Here is an 18,700-nt window from a genome sequence, read left to right on the forward strand (position 1 = left end):
ATGGAAAGCAGGTGGTCTCAATAAAATGACTTAAGAAATCACCAGCACATGCTTGTTTAACAAAAGATCTAATTGTTTTAGAGGCAGAATCCTCTGTGGTGGGAAGGTTTGCAAAGTTCCAGAAAATGTAGCAGCTTCTCAGTATCCAGAATGAGGTAAGCTGCTCTAAAAAAATGATAAACATAAGGTCAGCATGGTGCAGTTGTGTTGGAAAAGAATCAGGGATACCCAGTTTTAACTTCCTTTGTGCCTATAAAGCTATAGTGCCTATAGTGCCTATAGTGACCTTGGGCCATTATCTCTCAGCCTAATCAACCTTACAGGGTTCTGAACAGTAGGTAGGACACTGTTGCTCTCCAGGCTGTCTCTCCACACAGTGGGCTGCTGGTGATTACTGAGAGTCAGCAGGAAAGAGTGAGGTGCAAGGAGCTTGGCTCAGTGTGGTGCATGGCAGGCTGTCCAATCTGACACTTCTGCTGCTGTGCACCACCAGGCCACACTTCCCGTGCCTTGCCATTCCCCCCTCCTTCTCAGTAAGCACCAGGGCTGCACCTCACCAGCCACTACTGATTGTTGCGAGGATAAACTGGGGATGGGGCATGTATGCTGCCCTGAGGTCCTCGGGGGGGAAAGGGTGAGACAGAAATGTAAAAAACAAAACAAAAAACTATAGTAACCAGTAAATTTCCCCCTATCGGCATCCTAATATGAATGATATATTGACAAACTAGAACTATGCCAGAATAGATCCACCAGAACCAAAACAGAATAGGCATGGGTTCAGGTATTACCTCTCCCATACTACCATGTCTACCCTCAGATCAAGAGAAGAGGTCTTCTGGGTCAGCGACAACAACAAGAGACAGGGCCTTTTCAGAGTCTGCCTCAACACTTGGCCCATGAACTACCAAGTCCCCCCCCCCCCGGCTATCTTACACAGGTTGACGGACACATTACAGTAGACCTTCGTCTGTTAAGTACTTGATCTTTTCCCCTCTTTTTGAAATACTGTTGATTTTAAGAAGCAGAAAATTGTACAAACAGAAGAAGTCAAGAGCTGGAAGCATCTGCTTCAGCTGTACACATGAAGTGGGTAGGAACAGTAACTAGAACAAAAGGTACCTTAGGTTTCCAAGGTTATGTTTTATCTGTGATCCCTGCTTCTGCTGCACTCTCCCCCCACCCCACATTTTTATTGAATGAGTTGTTATGATATTAAAGGATTGTAGTGCATGGGCACCAGGAGGACAGGAAAGAAATTTGTATATACTGTATGCTTCAGTCACAGGCAAATCGAAACAGAAGCCACACCAAACTGTTGAATGGGTTGACTCATTTTGTGCATCATGACATCATGGGGAAAAGGGGAGGAAAGGCTACCAGAGGAACTGCTAGCCCATTTTCTCCTCTACGTGAATTCTTCCACTTGCCTTCTTTAATGGGTCATAATAGTTCTGCTGACCAAGGCTGTGTGCTGTCAGCTGATGGGCAGAAGGAGAGTTTCATTCCTGCTGGGATCTGCTTTGCCAGTGCATTCCCTGCAGGGAACTGGTGAGGCAGACTCCAGCAGCAAGCAAGATCAAACCCTCTGCTCAACACCTGGTGAGTGGTAGGTTCAATCCAGCTCAGTTTGGCTGCATACACCTGTTCACCTACTGGAAACAGGCATGCGAAGCCAAAGTGCAGTGTGGGGTTCTTTGCAAAAGGGCTTTCAAAGAGCCCCTCACTGCCCTTTGAAGTCCCAACAGTTGAGGTGTCAAAGTGCAACATTATCTAGCATTACCTGTCAAATTTGGCCCTTGAGGGATAAGAAGGTGAAGATCTGGCCAGAAGAGGTTATCCATCCCTGCTATGGAACAAAAGCAGCCAAATATAGTCCCAGTGAGTTCAAGGGAAGGTACTGTATTAGATTAAATGAAGTTGTAATTTTTGCATGGGACACATGTGGGTGAAGAACACAGCTCACCCATATATTGGTATGCCTTTCAACCACCTCACTTATATAACCCTAAGGTACCATCATCTCCTGGGATGTTCAGTTTAGCATTAATTAGGATGCAAGTTTAATTCAGTTCAAATTACTTTTCTAAAAGCTTTGAAGCAAGCTCATTCAACAGTGAATTCAACTTCAGCGTGAATACATTGAAGACATTCTGCACTTAATTTCTTGCTTGTAAAATTCACAGCTGTGTATTCAAGAAACAGATCATTATGTGGGAACAACTAATAATAATTGAGAATGCTTTCAAAGGATGTTCAAAATAAGCTAAAAAGTGTGTTCAGTGTGAAACAAGACTGCATTCAGAGGAACAGCACTGGAAATCTTCTGGTTTACTCAGAGAGTGTGTTTTGTTTTGGCTCCAGCAACATTATGCTCAGTGGCTTCTAGCCTCTGCATCCTACATGACAAAACATTTCAGACTTACTCCTTTAATGAAAGTCTACCGTTGATGCCCACAAAGAGACCTGAGTGGTGGGGCTCTATGGCCACAGGAATCTAGACTGAAATCACAGCTTGTATTTTCAGGGCCAGTCCAAAGCCTGCTGATTTCTGGGTTACCTTTGGAAATGAACTGAAGTTGAGCATAACACAATCTTGAATATCTCTAGGCTCTGCACTGCCCACATATACAGCATATTTTACCCCCCTTTCCACACAATCATTGTCTCTGAAAGCAGCTCACACCATCAGTTTATGTTTATTTTTATTTCTTAAGGGAAAGACAGGCCCCCCTGCCATCAATGTTTTTACAAAGTGGGGGCAAGACATACATAGGAAAAGAGTGAAGTAAATAGGTAGGGGAGGGAGATAGATCTTTACAGCCAGAATGAAGCATTAAGACAGAAATGGGCATTTATGTCCTGTAACGGCCAGGCTGAACTTTTCTTATTGGTGTTTTTTCTTCAATAGCAATTGGTGGCTCTTGTTTCATTGGCCAATGGATGTGGGGCAGAGAGTCCTTTCCCCCTTACTCCTGCACTCCTAGGGCAATTGGAGAAAAGCATTCTTTCTAGCAAGGCAAGGGGGGGGGGAATCAAGCTTCCTACAGCTTCTCCTTTTCTGGTCAATGGAAGGGGCCAGAATGGCCTCCCAGGTACCATGATGTTCTTCCTGGGAGACAGGCAGAGAAGCCTCCCAGTAGTCTTTGGTCCTCTGTGCTGATGGAAGAGACCAACACAAGCTGCCCTTCAGCTCTGCAGCCCCCATTTCCCATGCCCATTTGCAGGGTATCACTGCCTCATCAGTATGCAAGAGGCTTGAAGCAGACAGGCTGAGGTGTAGCAAGGTGACTCTAAGACTCTTGCCCAAGAAGCAGGGAGCAACAGTCAGCCCTCAGCCCAAAAAAGGTTCCCGACCCTTGTTCTAAACCAAAACTTCCAAGCTGACTTCAATACAATGTGATGACCATTCCTTCCAGCCAGCTAGCTCACTCTGCACTTCATAATCATTAATTTAAAATGAATGTAAATGTGTTTCTTAATAAATAAAAAAATCAATGGAAGCTGAATTGCCTAAAGTGAATTCACTGTGGAATTAATGCAGTTTATTGGCATTCATGTTAACTCATCTGAATTCAAATTCATTCAGATTCAGAGTAGTTCCAGCTCTGTTTGAATTTGATGCTGCCCAGAGGAAGCGCATTTGAATCTGAATGTTCATCAGAATGAGCCAGTCCTAAAATGTGAAACACAGATTTTTGCTTCAACTCCTGCAACAGATATGCTGTGTAACAATCAGGGGTACCAGCTTGAACAAAATATTGGGGGGGGGGGGCGGGGAAGCCCTGACCCCCATAATTGGTCACATGACACAGCACACACACCATTTGAATAGCAATGCCCATAAACTTTGCGGGGGCAGCCCCCTGAAATATTTTATTAAGGGACTGAAGGGCTCTCAGCCCCTAGGAGTTGGCTCCTGTAGTAACAGTTGTTTTCTATGGTCCTTGACACTCAGCTGCTCTTCAGTAATATAGAAAGTTTGGCTGCTGATAATGGTCGTCTCTAAAGCAGTCTTCACCAACCTGATGCCCTCCAGATGTTTTGGACTAAAACTCTCATCAGACCCAGACAGCCTAGGATGGGAGTTGTTATCCAAAACATCTGGTGAAGGCTGCCCTAAAGTGTCAGATACAATACGATTAGGTACTTGCACCCCCAAAGCCTGGGCTAAGACATAAGAAGACCCCAGCTGCATCAGACCTATGGCCCATCCAGTCTCACACCCTGTTCTCACAATGGCCGACCAAATGCCTATAGGGGGAACCCACAGGCAGGACCAGAGTGCAAGACCCTCTCCCCACTCACAGTTCCTCATAACTGGTATTCAGAGGCAAAGTGCCTCAACAGTAGAGGTAGAACATACTGTAGACAGATTGCCCAACCTGATGGTTAAGAATGGAAAACTATCCAAAAAAACAAAAGCTACCATGGGTCCAGGAACCAAAGTGGAAGAAACATCATTTAGACCAGAATTCAGAGCTCAGCTCACTGTGTGGTCTTGAACACGTTAATATTTCAGGTAATGGAAGCCAGTATAGTGTAGTAGGCCAAAAGTCGAGAAATGTAAATATCTTTTTTTCTGATAATTCTCTACATTTCCAGTCCTTTGCACACTTATCTGGGTATAATATGGGTATAATGAGCAGCCTTGATTATTTAAACTATCCATACTGTGCTTTTCAGACTAATTCTATCCAAGTGGGATGTATATACAAATGTAACATTTTTTAAAAAATTAAAAACCCTTTAAAAATCCTTAAAATACACAAGATCAAAAATGAGTGGAACACAGTAAAATGAAACAAAACAGCTAAGTCAATCATAAAACACTTTCTGTAGTAGTAGTAGTAGTAGTAGTAGTAGTAATGTTTTAAACACCATCTTAAAAAATGAAAAGAGAGAAAGCATGTCAGTGCCCCTCCAAAGAGAATTCCACAGCTGTGGTGTCACCACTGAGAATGTTGTTGTAACAAGATTTGTAAATGAAGCACATTTAGCACTCTAAAATATTTACTGTTGTTTATTAGGAAAAGGTAAGGCCAGCCTAGCTCTTACATGGCTTACAATCAAAAACACCTATATATATATCACAATCCTAGTCCAGTGGGATTTATTCCCACATAAATGTGTATAGAATTGCAGCCTGTTTATGTATTGATTAATTTATAGAATTCATATCCTTCACTTCCTCCCAAAGGAACCTTGGGTAGCAAACAAATTCACAATTGAAAAGCAATTGAAAATTGTAAAAGCAGAAACATTTAAAAAAACCAGTTCAAACATTCTAAAAGTAATTAATTAAAAACATCTAAAAGCAGTTACTGACTATTGGCCCACCTGCTGCATAAAACAGTACTAAGCTGAAGGGCAGAAGCTCAGAGGTAGAGCATCAACTTCACATACAGAAGGTGCCAGGTTCAATCTCAGGATCACCAGGTAGGACTGGGAGAGGCCCTGGAGAGCTGCTGCCAGTCAGTGTGGACGATACTCAGCCAGATGGAACCCCTGGCCTGGCTTGGTCTAAGGTGGCTTCCTACATTAAACATCTAATCACTAGGACACACTTCTTGGAGGCACATTTCATTCTTACATAAAGCAAGGTTGGCTTTTAAGACTATTAAAGCCTAAGGGCTATAGCACCACCCCTCCAAAGAGAAACCTATGCTGCTTGGGGCATTCCTCCTCCAAGGGGAATAAATTCATCTGAGTCTCTGCATCAGGAGCGACTTATGGGGGGCGGGGGGCTCCTTAGATCACATATGTGGTGTTCCAGCAATCATGACTTCACTTCAAAATGTGGTAAGTCACCCATGCTGCATTTTGAGAGCCTCCTGCACATGCTGCTGAGTGAAACCCTGGCTTCTGACCCTTGACAGCACCACTGGCAAATGGATGAAGCATTCTCACCTGATACAGATATCAGGCAAAGGCTAGAGCAATAGCTCACAAAGAGCTGTAGCAAGTAGCTTCTTTGCTGGGCTGGATCAGAGGAGAAATTTTATTTTTCCATGCAGCACACTCACCTGCCCTAGCATACAATAAGTGAGCTGCTGCCAGAGTATCTCAAGGAACATTTATAAACATTTTAAAATAATTGAAAAAAATATTGATGCATCAAATGTGGGTTACAGAACCTCTCCAGTTCCTGCCGCTATGACTAGCTCCTCATTGCAGGAGGCAGGTTCCCACCCTTATTACATACATAGTTCCTGGCAGATACTGTCATGAATCACTGCAATAAGGTAGGCACTCAAAAACCACTTCGTAATTCATTAGAGAACATTCTGAAGCAGGCTATTCCAAACCAATTCCCCCCCTTCAAATATCAATGAATGGCTACCAGAAAGTAATGCTTTAATACTCATCAAAAATGACATGAAACTGTCATTAAAACAAAAACAAAAACATTTCTAAGGCTGTGATCTCAAGCACATTTACTGGGGATTTTTTTCCATTAAAATTAAAAGGGATCCATAGGAATAAAAGCTGCTTGGAACAGATAGATGTGACAAGGTCTGTATTGTCTTCAAAACTATTCATGCCCCTTGCTTAAATTTTATTTTAAAAGCTAACTGTTGATGTTGAAAAATAATATTTTGGCAGTTTCACTTTGACATTCTGGTATTGAATGTATGATTGCTTTGTTGGGACACAAGCATTTTAATTTGTTATCATAAGGCCTGTTGCCTAGACCATTAATTTTATTTAGCTCATCTATCCTTTCATCATCTTTCTTTAAAAAAAGAGAGAGAGAGAAAATGGACAATGCCACAGTCCACCATCTCGTAGCTCTGAGATGGTGCCTCTGAAAAAAAATCAAGCCTAGACGTGGAAGGAGCTACAATTCTACGGGACAAGAGGATTAATTTCAAGCAACAAAGTATAATCAACAGTAGACTTCAGAACACAATCTTAGCAACACAAAAAACTTGATTAAGCTTAAAAATCAGTTGGTTACTTGAGTAAGAGTCAGATGATTACATTTATGTATTGACAAAGATTCAGTAGCTGCCTCTGACCATATTGAAACAAACAAGATAGTTTTCATCCTGGCTACTTGCAAGAAAACAAATCCCAACACTTCCATTCTCAGAAGCAAAGGAAGCTTCACTCATACAGAGCTGTATTGTCTAACAGAACTGTCCACATTATGGTAGTGTTGAATCCCTAAGCATGCAATGGTGCAGCAGCAAGGGAAGAGCATCAAACCTTTAGAACCATATTTTCACCAATAGCAGGGGATAGATGTCATCAGTTAGATTGAAAGGAAAGCTGGAAATTAACCTTATTGCACTCACAACTACAACTCCCTAACATTACAGGCTGAGATATATGCACCAGTTCATCACTTTGTTGTTGTTGTTTAGTTGTTTAGTCGTGTCCGACTCTTCGTGACCCCATGGACCAGAGCATGCCAGGCACTCCTGTCTTCCACTGCCTCCCGCAGTTTGGTCAGACTCATGTTTGTAGCTTCAAAAACACTGTCCAACCATCTCGTCCTCTGTCACCCCCTTCTCCATGTGCCCTCCATCTTTCCCAACATCAGGGTCTTCTCCAGGGAGTCTTCTCTTCTCATGAGGTGGCCAAAGTCTTGGAGCCTCAGCTTCACGATCTGTCCTTCCAGGGCTGATTTCCTTAAGAATGGATACGTTTGATCTTCTTGCAGTCCATGGGACTCTCAAGAGTCTCCTCCAGCACCATAATTCAAAAGCATCAATTCTTCGGCAATCAGCCTTCTTGATGGTCCAGCTCTCACTTCCATACATCACTACTGGGAAAACCATAGCTTTAACTATACGGACCTTTGTTGGCAAGGTGATGTCTCTGCTTTTTAAGACGCTGTCTAGTTCATCACTAGGACAATGATATTATGATGGCTTTAATGCATGAACAGGCTATAAGAGATCTAGCAAAACACAGAACTCTTGTATCACTACAAGCATAACTAAATAAGTGCAGACAGTCAGCTGTCAGCCACCAAATGATATTAAATCAAATAGTGGAGATGAAAGATACCATTCAATCCTAAATCGATACAGAATAACTGCTGTTTTCTTGCCTTCATATTACATCATTAACAGAAATCAGAATTTTTGTCCTCTTCCCCACCCCCACCTCTGCCACACGCCCTAGGATTACACTTTTACCACTTCCTCTTTCCCTGGCTCCAACTAACCAACCACTATGGTCATGAGGGAAGGCATATGGAAGCTGCCTACAGAAGATCTATAGAAGCAATTCATGAAAATAAAAAAGCATGGGGTTCAGTACTTCACTCCTAAGACTGCGAGAGAACTCATGTTTGAATGTTCTCACCCTCCTCAAAATGTACGAGGGAGAAGTCTGAGCTAGAACCATTTTTCCTCCCATGGAAAAGGAGTTCTGAATGCAAAGGAGCATTGAAGCACACCCAAAAACCCACCCATATATATTATGGTGGCCTAGCCCTATTGTGCAGAGGGTGGAACAGTTCTATACCCTTTACAAGGTTTCAAGATCAGCTCCTTGGGGAAGCTCCACAGCAAGACAAGAAAGATCCATAGCAAAGGAGCACCACTGAGCCTTCTTTCTTCAATGCACGCTTGCATAGTTCCAATTTTGCCCATAGTCAGTAAGCAAGAGGCTAAGAAGCTGCTCTAGAATGAAAACAGAGCACTTCCACATGCAACACAGAAAACACCTTTGAATCGCTCACTATTTATGTGAGCGTGTGAATGGTAGATCCATCAAATGCAGAAGAACACATCAGTCGTTTGTTTGCTTGTTTGTTTGATCCGTCACATTCTAGAAGACCATAGAAGTTTTATACACATGTGAAAGACAAAGGACAATTTTGATCAGAGTGAGGTTCGAGATGCAGTGCCAAAGCAATAAGAACCAGCACTACTTGAACTAACAAATGTGTACAGTGGTACCTCGGGTTACATACGCTTCAGGTTACAGACTCCGCTAACCCAGAAATACTGCTTCAGGTTAAGAACTTTGCTGCAGGATGAGAACAGAAATCGTGCTCCGGCAGCGCAGCAGCAGCAAGAAGCCCCATTAGCTAAAGTGGTGCTTCAGGTTAAGAACAGTTTCAGGTTAAGAACGGAGCTCCGGAACGAATTAAGTACTTAACCCGAGGTACCACTGTATTTTACAATGGAAGTGGGGGACATGAATGTCACACCTCAGTCTTGACTTAGTTGAAGTCAGATCCATGTAGGCAGGAAGGGAACATCAGGAGATGGACATTTTAAGTGGGTAGATTAGCTGCAGCCTACAGAGATGGAATGCAGTTGTGGGGGGGGGGGCTTGCCAGTTGCCATAGAAGCTCCTTGGCAGAAATTCCTGCATTCACTTGCTCCCAAACATTTATTTGCCACTTGCCAGATTCCACACACACTCAATAAAGAGTCTTTTCTTTTTCACATCATCTACAGCCTTGCATACTTGCATACATGTCTTAATACCTGACATGTTCAATGTTGGGGGGGGGGCTTCCTTCTCCCAGCCCCTACATTTTGGGATGAGTGGAAAACTCATGTGCAACTGGCCCTACTAAATCCTACCCATCCCTTTCACAGAAGTGAGCAGGAATTGTGATCCCACTTCTTATTAAGATTACATTTTCCTTAATTAAGTGGACATTTTACAACTTACTTTTCACAGGTAATTATTTTGCCATGCTGGGCAACTGCATTCACACACTTATCACCTCTGCTAAAAACCGACAAATCTGTAACAAAAAATAATGGAGCTCTGGAAACAGGAAGTCCACATGTACACACATAATCCCATGATCAATGTTTCCAGACTGGTCTTGCCTGCCGTGCCATTAAGCAATAATCACTAGAGGGACTTCAGCACAGGATCCAGCTCCACTAATAATTCTATATCAACGAATTAGTAGCTGAGCTGTGAGGGAGTCATTCTTATCTGTGCCAGTCCTTCAACTCCCTAATCTCTCCAGAGAAACCTGCCCAATGCCAGGCAATCAACAGCTCCTTTTTGAATATGAAAGAAGTCCTTTGTATGGATGTGTTTTAAAGATCATTCCAGCACTGCACTGATTTATCCAGGGAAAGGCAGCTTCAGGTTCGGGACATAGAATTTTTCTGCCAGGTTGCAAATGGGACACAAAGCTAGGGAAAATTTACACATGCACGCGCGCGCGCGCACAGACACAGAGAGGGAGAGACAGACAGACAGAGACAGATGCAGACAGTCTTGTGGAAGCTTAGACTAGCACATTTATTGTAACACAAATTTCCCTGGAGAACTGTCCATCAAATGCGTCAGAAAATTCCAGGCAACGGAAGGCTTGATCATAAAAATAAGACATTTACTCCTCCACCCCACCCCGCGGTACTAAAATCTGCTCTATACAGGAATTTGTATCTACACATTTGCTAGACACTATTTAAGCTGACACCTATACCCCCCCCCCCCGGATTTCTAAAAATGACTGTGTAGTTTAGAAAAGGAAAAGATTGTCCCAGCCCAGCTGCAAGAACATTCCCCTTCGCCGCAGGAACTTGAGAGGGGGACCAATATTTTCTTCCCGCACATACCCAAGAAACCCTGCAGAGTCCACGACCCACGGGCTCTTCTGAACCAACTCTTCCCCCTTCTCCAGTGGCGTAGCGTGGGTTGTCAGCACCCGGGGCAAGGCAAGTAATTTGCACCCCCCAACCCGTGGATTTGCGCCCCCTAACCCCCAGATGTTGCGCCCGGTGCGGCCGGCCCCCCCTGCACCCCCCACGCTACGCCACTGCCCTTCTCATACACAAAGCAAGCGCTTCTCCTTTAAGAAAGGAGGAAAGTTTTCTAGTAGTAGAGAAATCTACTCAGACAAGCGTGAAAGGAATGGGGGCGGGAAGAAAAGGGGGGGGGGGAGAGAAGAGTCCTTCTTTCTCCAGATTTAGCGTAAATACGGTAATCAAGCCAAATTAACCCCAAGGTGGACGTAAGGAAGCTACAGCGCCTTTGGGGTAAGTGCGGATGCTGGCACTTTGGAGTAAGTGCGGATGCTGAAGATCGTCGGTGCACCCGAAAGCGGCCAGGCTACAAGCCTGGGAGGGACAGAGGGAGAAATTCGTCGCAGCTACCGCGATGCCGAAGCCCCAGTTTGGCTAAGGGGGAAGGGGGCTCTCCCTTTCCACTCAAGAAAGGAGCAGGGAACACCAAGAAGCCACAGAAGGTGTCATCTAGCCAGGATCTGGAGGGGCGCTGTTGAAAGGGGGGCGAAAAATTGCCTTGCCATCCTCCACTTCCCACGGTCAGGGGGAAGCGTCGTGGGGTGGGGTGGATTTGGAGGAATAAACAAACACTTGAAGGAGCTGCGGGGCGGAGGAAAGAGCAAGCCAACCGTGGTCTGAGAGGAGCGGAAAGCGGGAGAAGATCGGTCTCGAGTGGATAAGAGACTCTAGCGGCCCAAGCTGCAGCAAAGGCACGCAAGGCAGAAATCACGCAACCCTAGGCAGGATCATGCAAAGCGCGTTCGTTCAAGAAAATCTGGGTGTCAGCCCGAGCCCTTCAGTCCGCCCACGCGAGCCGAATCTCCCGCGCGGAAACGTCCGGTGTCTTGAGCCCATCTGTGACTGGCATCCTGATAGGGATGCTGGAGGCCAGGGCGGGGAGGAGGTCCAGGTCACCCGGCGAAAGACCCGTTGGAAAGGCTGGAGTGTGGGTGTGACTGAACAGCGTCCGTTCAGGCACTCCCCACCCCCTCAAAAATCTGCTGGTAAATAAGTTCTCTCTCCAGGGTTACACACACACACACACACCGCGTCAGCACACTCGGAAGCAGGGATGGCTGGCCTAGAAAAACTAGTGGATGCCCAACGCGGGATGGCAAGGGCCGGGGAGAAACGGGGAACCCGGCGCCTGGAAAGCTCTTCCGCGGCGCGCGACTTCCTCACGGTGGATAGAAGCTCCTCGCCGAGTAAACAGACGGGCAAGCGCGGAGCTGGCGGCTTTGTAGCTTATTGCAGCTCGTCGGGAGGGAGCAGAGGGACCCTCGCGAAAGCCTCGTCGGACGGGGTGGGGGTGACAGAGTCCCGGAATGGCAGTGTGCCCGTGCCCCGCCTCCCCGCCCGCTTTGCACAACTAGATGAACTGGGACCCTTGACCCTTCAAGCCGGCCTCCCTATGGAGCTGCAAAGGCGCTAAGGGAGGCCCGCCGGGCTCCCGGGAAACGCGCGTTGGCAGCCTCGAAGGGGCGGCCGTGGGGCAGGCGAAGAAGAGGCGGACTCACGCTTCTCTCGGAAGTGCCGGCCTGGGAGATGGTGCCGTTGAGCCCCACGAGCGACGGCAGCGTCTGGGACATCCAATTGGTGACCATGGCCATGGTGCTGAGCACGGCGCCGATCTTGAGCAGCGGCACGGTCATGTCGCCCCCTGCCTCATGCCCCTCGCCCTCCGGCGAAGCCCGCGGCGCAGCCCGCCTCCCGGCTCATCTGCCCCGTCGGGCACGCGCCGGCCTCCACCCCGCTCTCCCTTCCTGGCCGGGCCGCGCGTCTCCGACTGCCGATTCGAAGGCGAGGAAGCAGCCGAGAAGCGGGGCGCTTCGCGCGCCCCTCCTTATAACAGCCCCGGCCTCTCGCAGCCGCTCTGACGTCACGCCGCCACTGGCCACAGGCCGGCTCAGCGAGGGGGGGGGGGGAGCGCCCAGCGCAAATTAAAGGGAGGGTGCGCGTGGCTGGGGGCGGCGTGGGTGAAATTAGGCTTGAGGCTTGCACTTGGGGTTGCAGCCAGCTCCTGAGCCAAGAGGAACTGCCCTCCTGCGCGCGCTTACTTCGGAGGAAACCTCCACCGAATGCACGCAGGTTTGTGTCCGTGCAAGCCATGCAATAGGAGCGGGATGCCTGAAGAAAATCGCAGCTCACAGAATAATAGAGCAGGGCGGATAATCCGATTTCAGGATAATCCGCTCTCACCCCAACTCCTGCGCCAAATTAGCGCACTTCATTGCTCACTGGACAGGGTTTCCCCCTCTTCTCAGTTTGCAGACTCCACCACCTGCCTCCCTGAAAGGAATTATGGAGCTTCTCTCAGGCTGCGGCGGTGGGGCTGGGCGGCTGGGGCTGGATTAAATTAAACCTGCCTTCCTCTCCCGCGGTCGCTGCATATTACTCAAATAAGCGTTCCAAGTGCCAACTAAACTTTCCAGAAAAGTAGCAGTCTGTGGTAGCAAAAACTCTTGTAGCCCAAGAGACCACCTAAGGAAGAGCGCAGACTACGCGAACTCTAGCCGCCTGCCCATCTGCTCAACCAGCGCTCTTGCTGGCGTCAGCCACCCCTTCAGGGGTTCATCCGCCTGCTCATCATCTTCAAAGGTGATATGCTAGGCCGCCGTCTGCCAGCAGTCCCCTTCTGCAGCCTACCTGGAACAGACGCAGGTTAGTATCTGCAAAAAATGGACAGGTCTGATAGCAGAAAGGGAAATCATTTCAACCTACCAGAGCACTCCGCAGCTGACCTTAAGGAGGCCAGGCTTGAGCAAAGGCACTTAACAGTACTTGGAAGGGAAACTCCAGTGGGGAACTGCTGAATTACAATTGATCCAGCAATTCAATCGTGTCACCTGTGGCCTGAATCAAGGTTACAGCTGTTGTTGCTGTTGCTGTTGCTTTTATTAGGCTACATGTGTTAATTATCAATGCCAGGAAGCTTCTGTCACCACCATTGCTACTTTGCTAAGTGGGGTCACGGCAACTATGGTAATGTCTTTTCAGGGAATCATCACGGTCTGCTCATTTCACTTTCTCCACCCCTTTCGAAACCTATTCCTCGACATTCTTACAGCATGTAACTGCACAGTTGACAAGCTGGAACATGTGCAGAGGAGGGCAACCAAGATGATCGATGGTCTGACAACCGAGTCTTAGGAGTCTTACAAGAAAGGAGATTCCGACTAAACATCAGGAAGAACTATCTGATAGTAAGAGTCATTTGACAATGGAGCTGTTTGACAGCAGGGGGTTGTTGTCTTTCCTTCCCTGGAGATTCTTAAGCAAAGGTTGGATGGTCATTTGTCATGGATGCTTTCATGGGTGCAGCGGGGGGGGGGGGGGGCAGGAGGGAGCTGCCCCCCCAGATCAAGTAAAACAATAGAAATACTTAACTGACCAATCATCTTGGTTCTGCCCTAACAAAAGTCCTGCCCCCCCCCCACAAAGTCCTGCCCCCCACTAACAAAAATCCTAGCTATGTCCATGGATGCTTTAGCTGAGATTCCTGCATTCCAAGGGGTTGGACTAGATGACCCTTGGGGTCCCTTCCAACTCTACAATTCTATGATTTTCATGAGATAGACAACAACAATTCCCACTATTACCACTATATGTATAATACATATGCTTGCCAGCTCAAGATTATGCTTTCTGTATACAGTGAAGTGGGCTCTTGTCCACCAAAGCATATGCCATAATAAATGTGTTCCTTGTTGTCTTCCCAATAGTGTCAATTTCAAACATCAGAGATGCCCCGGCTCCACTTTTCCCAATGCTACTTCTATCACAAAAACTGATTCTCCCTGCTACTGTATCTTGAGATCTCCCTAACAGTGCTATGCATGTTTACAGAGCAAGCCCCATTGGACTCAGTACATAGGGTGCAGACTGCAATACTATGCCCAGTTACAAGCCCGTGTAACCAAGTGGTTAAATGGGTCTGTGTCCATTGAACAAAGTGGGGCTTGCTTGTGAATATCTGCAGCTGCATAATTCCAAATTTCTCTCATGGAGGAGCTATTACTCAGTGGTACAGCATGAGATTTGCATGGCCAAGGTCTGAGGTTCAGACAGGTTCCTGTCTGAAATCCTGGAGTCCCACTTCAAGCCAGTGTTGACAACACTGAGCAAAGACGGACGGAGGGAGAAAGGTTGTTTTCTGCTGCTCCAGAGAAGCGGACACGGAGCAATGGATCCAAACTACAAGAAATAAGATTCCACCTAAACATTAGGAAGAACTTCCTGACAGTAAGAGCTGTTCGACAGTGGAATTTGCTGCCAAGGAGTGTGGTGGAGTCTCCTTCTTTGGAGGTCTTTAAACAGAGGCTTGACAACCATATGTCAGGAGTGCTCTGATGGTGTTTCCTGCTTGGCAGGGGGTTGGACTCGATGGCCCTTGTGGTCTCTTCCAACTCTATGATTCTATGATTCTATAATGGTCTGTTTTAGTACAAGGCATTGTCCTCAATTCAGAAAGATGTAATTCAGAATAACTGCACAAAAGGTTGCACATCTTCTACACACACAAACACCTGTATACTTGGGTTAGGCATCCAGTAGTAGGCTAGGGCAGGGATAGCCAATGATGCCCTTCATATGTTGTCAAGAATGATGAGAGTTGGAGTCCAGCAAGAAGTCAACAACATCTGAAGGACACCTCACTGGTTACCCTTAGGGCAGGAATCCTCAAACTCGGCCCCCAGCTGTTTTGGGACTATAATTCCCATCATCCCTGACCACTGGTCCTGTTAGCTAGGGATGATGGGGGTTGTAGTCCCAAAACAGCTGGAGGGCCAAGTTTGGGGATGCCTGCCTTAGGGTGTGGGAGTTGTTTGCTGCCTGGTTTGGTTTTTACTGTTGCATCACTATAGCACAGGTGCTCTGCTTTTGCTGCTTTTATCTGCCCCACGATTTGATATTGATGGAGGCAAAGATTTTAGTCTTGGAGGATTCTTTCTTTTACTAGCCATGCAATTCAGCCAAAGTCAGATCCTTACAAGACTGCAATCTTATACCTACTCAGTGGGGCTTGCTTCTGAGTAGAAATGCATAAGATTGCATTGAAAGTCACTGGTTTCATTGGAAAAAGTAAACGTGCTCAATGTTGCAATCCTGTGCAACTTCCTAAAAAATAACATTGTAGGGCTTATTTCAAAGTAAACATGTACAGAATCAGGCCTCACATCTTCCCCATTGAAATCAACTGGACAACCAGTTGTTACAATCTGCTTTATAACTTGCGGGTGCAATATTTGCTATTATATATCTGTGAAAGTCACACATACAGTCATTTCATGAAAAAAATGTATATCTGTTTGTAATTGTTCGGGGCAACTGGAAGCATCCTTTGTCAGTGATGTGGTGTTTTAGCACTAAACCAGGTGTAAAAAACAATATCTACAAGCAAGGAGCATTGAAAAAGATCCATCTGCATTGATTGTGCTTCCTATGCTATGATTTTTTCCAATTTGCCAGATAGACCAGCTAGCATTTCTGTAGAGATTAGATGTATTATGTTGGTGCACTGAGCTATAACACAATCTTTTTGCAGATTTAAAGTAGAAATGGCCAACTTCCGTATGCTTATGAAATACTATATTTTACAAACCAGTCTTCCCAAACCTCCTGATATTTTGGACTATAACTCCCTAGTTAACATGACCAGTGGCCAGGGGACATGGGAGCTGTAGTTCAACAACATCCACAGGGCAGCAGGAAGCTTGCTCCTGATAGTGGGTCATAGACTACCCACAATGATGTCCTCATTGATAATGAAGATGGAGCCATCTAGCAGAACGAGTTATGGACCACATGTGCCCAAGCATAGCCATAGCATTATGCACAGCTATGCCCAAGGAGAGATACAGTGCTAATACCTAGACTGAAAAATTTCCCTCACCTTTTCCAACAAGTGGAGCTAGGCATCCCCCACCTTTTTAAAAAGTAAAAAACAAAACATAAATTGATTCAAATGTGGTTGAGTCCATCAGCTTTGGCCACCTCTGTCTTAAGAGTCTGGGCTATTGCAGATGTATTCTGCTTCTGCTTCTGCGGCGATCACTCGTAGCTGAGTAAGATTGTCTTCCATAAACATGGTTTTAAAAGTGAGTCCGTAAGTGACTGTGGAGGCCATTTCTGGATCCACAAGTCCGTCCACAGTGGGAACATTGGTTTCCGGGTGGGAGTTAATAATGGTGTGGATTTGCCAAGCGTGCCTTTCTCTTAGCATGTTTCTCCCTTGCGTCCTGAGTTTGAGTGTCTTCAAAGCCCATGACACCTTTGGTAAAGGCTGGTCTCCAACTGGAGCGCTCACAGGCCAGTGTTTCCCAGTTGTCAGTGTTTATATTACATTTTTTTTTAGATTTTCCTTGAGACAGTCTTTAAACCTCTTTTGTTGAGCATTACATTTTCCATTTTTACGTTCGGAATAGAGTAGTTGCTTTGGAAGACAATAATCAGGCATCTGCACATGACCAGTCCAACAAAGTTGATGTTGAAGAATCATTGCTTCAACACTGGTGATCTTTGCTTCTTCCAATACACTGGCAGTAGTTTGCCTATCTTCCAAAGTGATGTGGTGGAGTCTCCTTCTTTGGAGGTCTTTAAGCAGAGGCTTGACAACCATATGTCAGGAGTGCTCTGATGGTGTTTCCTGCTTGGCAGGGGGTTGGACTCGATGGCCCTTGTGGTCTCTTCCAACTCTATGATTCTATGATTCTATGATTCTATGTGTAAAATTTTTTGGAGACACCATTGATGAAATCTTTCCAGGAGTTGGAGCTGTCGTTTATAAGTGGTCCATGTTTCACAAGCATACAGTAAGGTTGGTAGTACAATAGCTTTGTAAACAAGCATTTTGGTTTCCCTGTGAATGTCCTGGTCCTCAAACACTCTGCACTTCAATTGGGAGAAAGCCTCACTCACAGACCTCAGGCGATGCTGGATTTGGGCATCAATGTTGGCCCTTGTAGAAAGATAACTGCCTGCAACATGTTCTTAACCCAATAATAGTATATTAGTGGTGGATTGATTCTGTTCTATTAGTGCTGTGATGCTACACTGTTATGGGAGGTGCTATAGTGCAACAAATGTTGGAACAAAAAAACAACCTCAGAACATTTGCGGTATGGAAAGTTATGGGATTTCAGCAGGAAGTTACACTGACTGCAAATGGAGCAGACTGATTTTCAAATGATAGATGAAAGAGTGTGGAGGAGAGGCAGGATCATGGCAACAGAGTGTGAAGGAGGGATGGGCGAGGTCATGGTGGCAGGCCCCACCCTACCAAAATGAGTGTTCAACTGAATATTAGAACTAGGCGGGCCAACTCCTAGGGGCAGAGATGTCTTGGGCCCCCTCAATATCTGCTGGCAGGGGGCTGGGCCCCCATGATGATGAGGGAGTGGAGGAAGCTGAGCATGGTGTGGTTCAGTGGCTGGCTCCTCCTGAGCGCAAGAGAGGAATCTACGTCATGCTGACTTCTGCCCTTGACCTCCTCCCAATGATGCTATGTTGTGCATGCATTGCACACATGACATCACACGTGTGCACCGTGCACCCCCCCCATTTTGGGCGCAAGGCAGCACCTCTGGTTAGAACATAGCCTATGCAGGTATGACTATATGCATGTAGAGCTGTCTCCACATAATAAGGAAACATGGATCATACAGACAAAGATTATATTTGCAGTTCAAATGAGCATGCAGGCTGATTTGACAATCCTGCTTACTCACACTCACTCCTTATGACTCCAGCCTACGTACATGTGAGCAAGGCTAGACCTGAAATGAGAATGATGTGAAATAAACGTTGGAAGATGTTGAAGGGTTTGGAATGTGGGGTGGGAGGAAAGACACACATCTGGCCAATCAAAACTTTTCTCCAAGTGCCACCAACTTAGGTGTGAAAGTAAGGGACAGGGAGTCAGAACACAGCAGTGTGGAAGGGAGCCTTGATTAGTCTTAAAGGAACATTCCCCAGTC

The 18,700-nt window shown here is 46.1% G+C and overlaps 1 protein-coding gene across 4 annotated transcripts in view; it reads right to left on the reverse strand.

The window, feature by feature from the left end:
• Window positions 1-18,700, reverse strand: part of OLFM2 (olfactomedin 2) — a 225,796-nt gene that overhangs the window by 143,180 nt on the left and 63,916 nt on the right. The window contains exon 1 of one of the 4 annotated variants that reach the window (XM_079967840.1): window positions 12,242-12,602. The exons of 2 other annotated variants lie outside the window; for them this stretch is intronic. In XM_079967840.1, coding sequence (XP_079823966.1) covers window positions 12,242-12,376 — 135 coding nt within the window. In that variant the 5' untranslated portion in view covers window positions 12,377-12,602. Of the gene's footprint in view, window positions 1-12,241; window positions 12,603-18,700 lie in introns of those variants that run through there. One more of the 4 variants, XM_079967841.1, reaches the window with a different exon arrangement.

Source organism: Podarcis cretensis, assembly GCF_951804945.1.
Source record: "Podarcis cretensis genome assembly, chromosome: 2".
NCBI classification, from domain to species: Eukaryota; Metazoa; Chordata; class Lepidosauria; order Squamata; family Lacertidae; genus Podarcis; species Podarcis cretensis.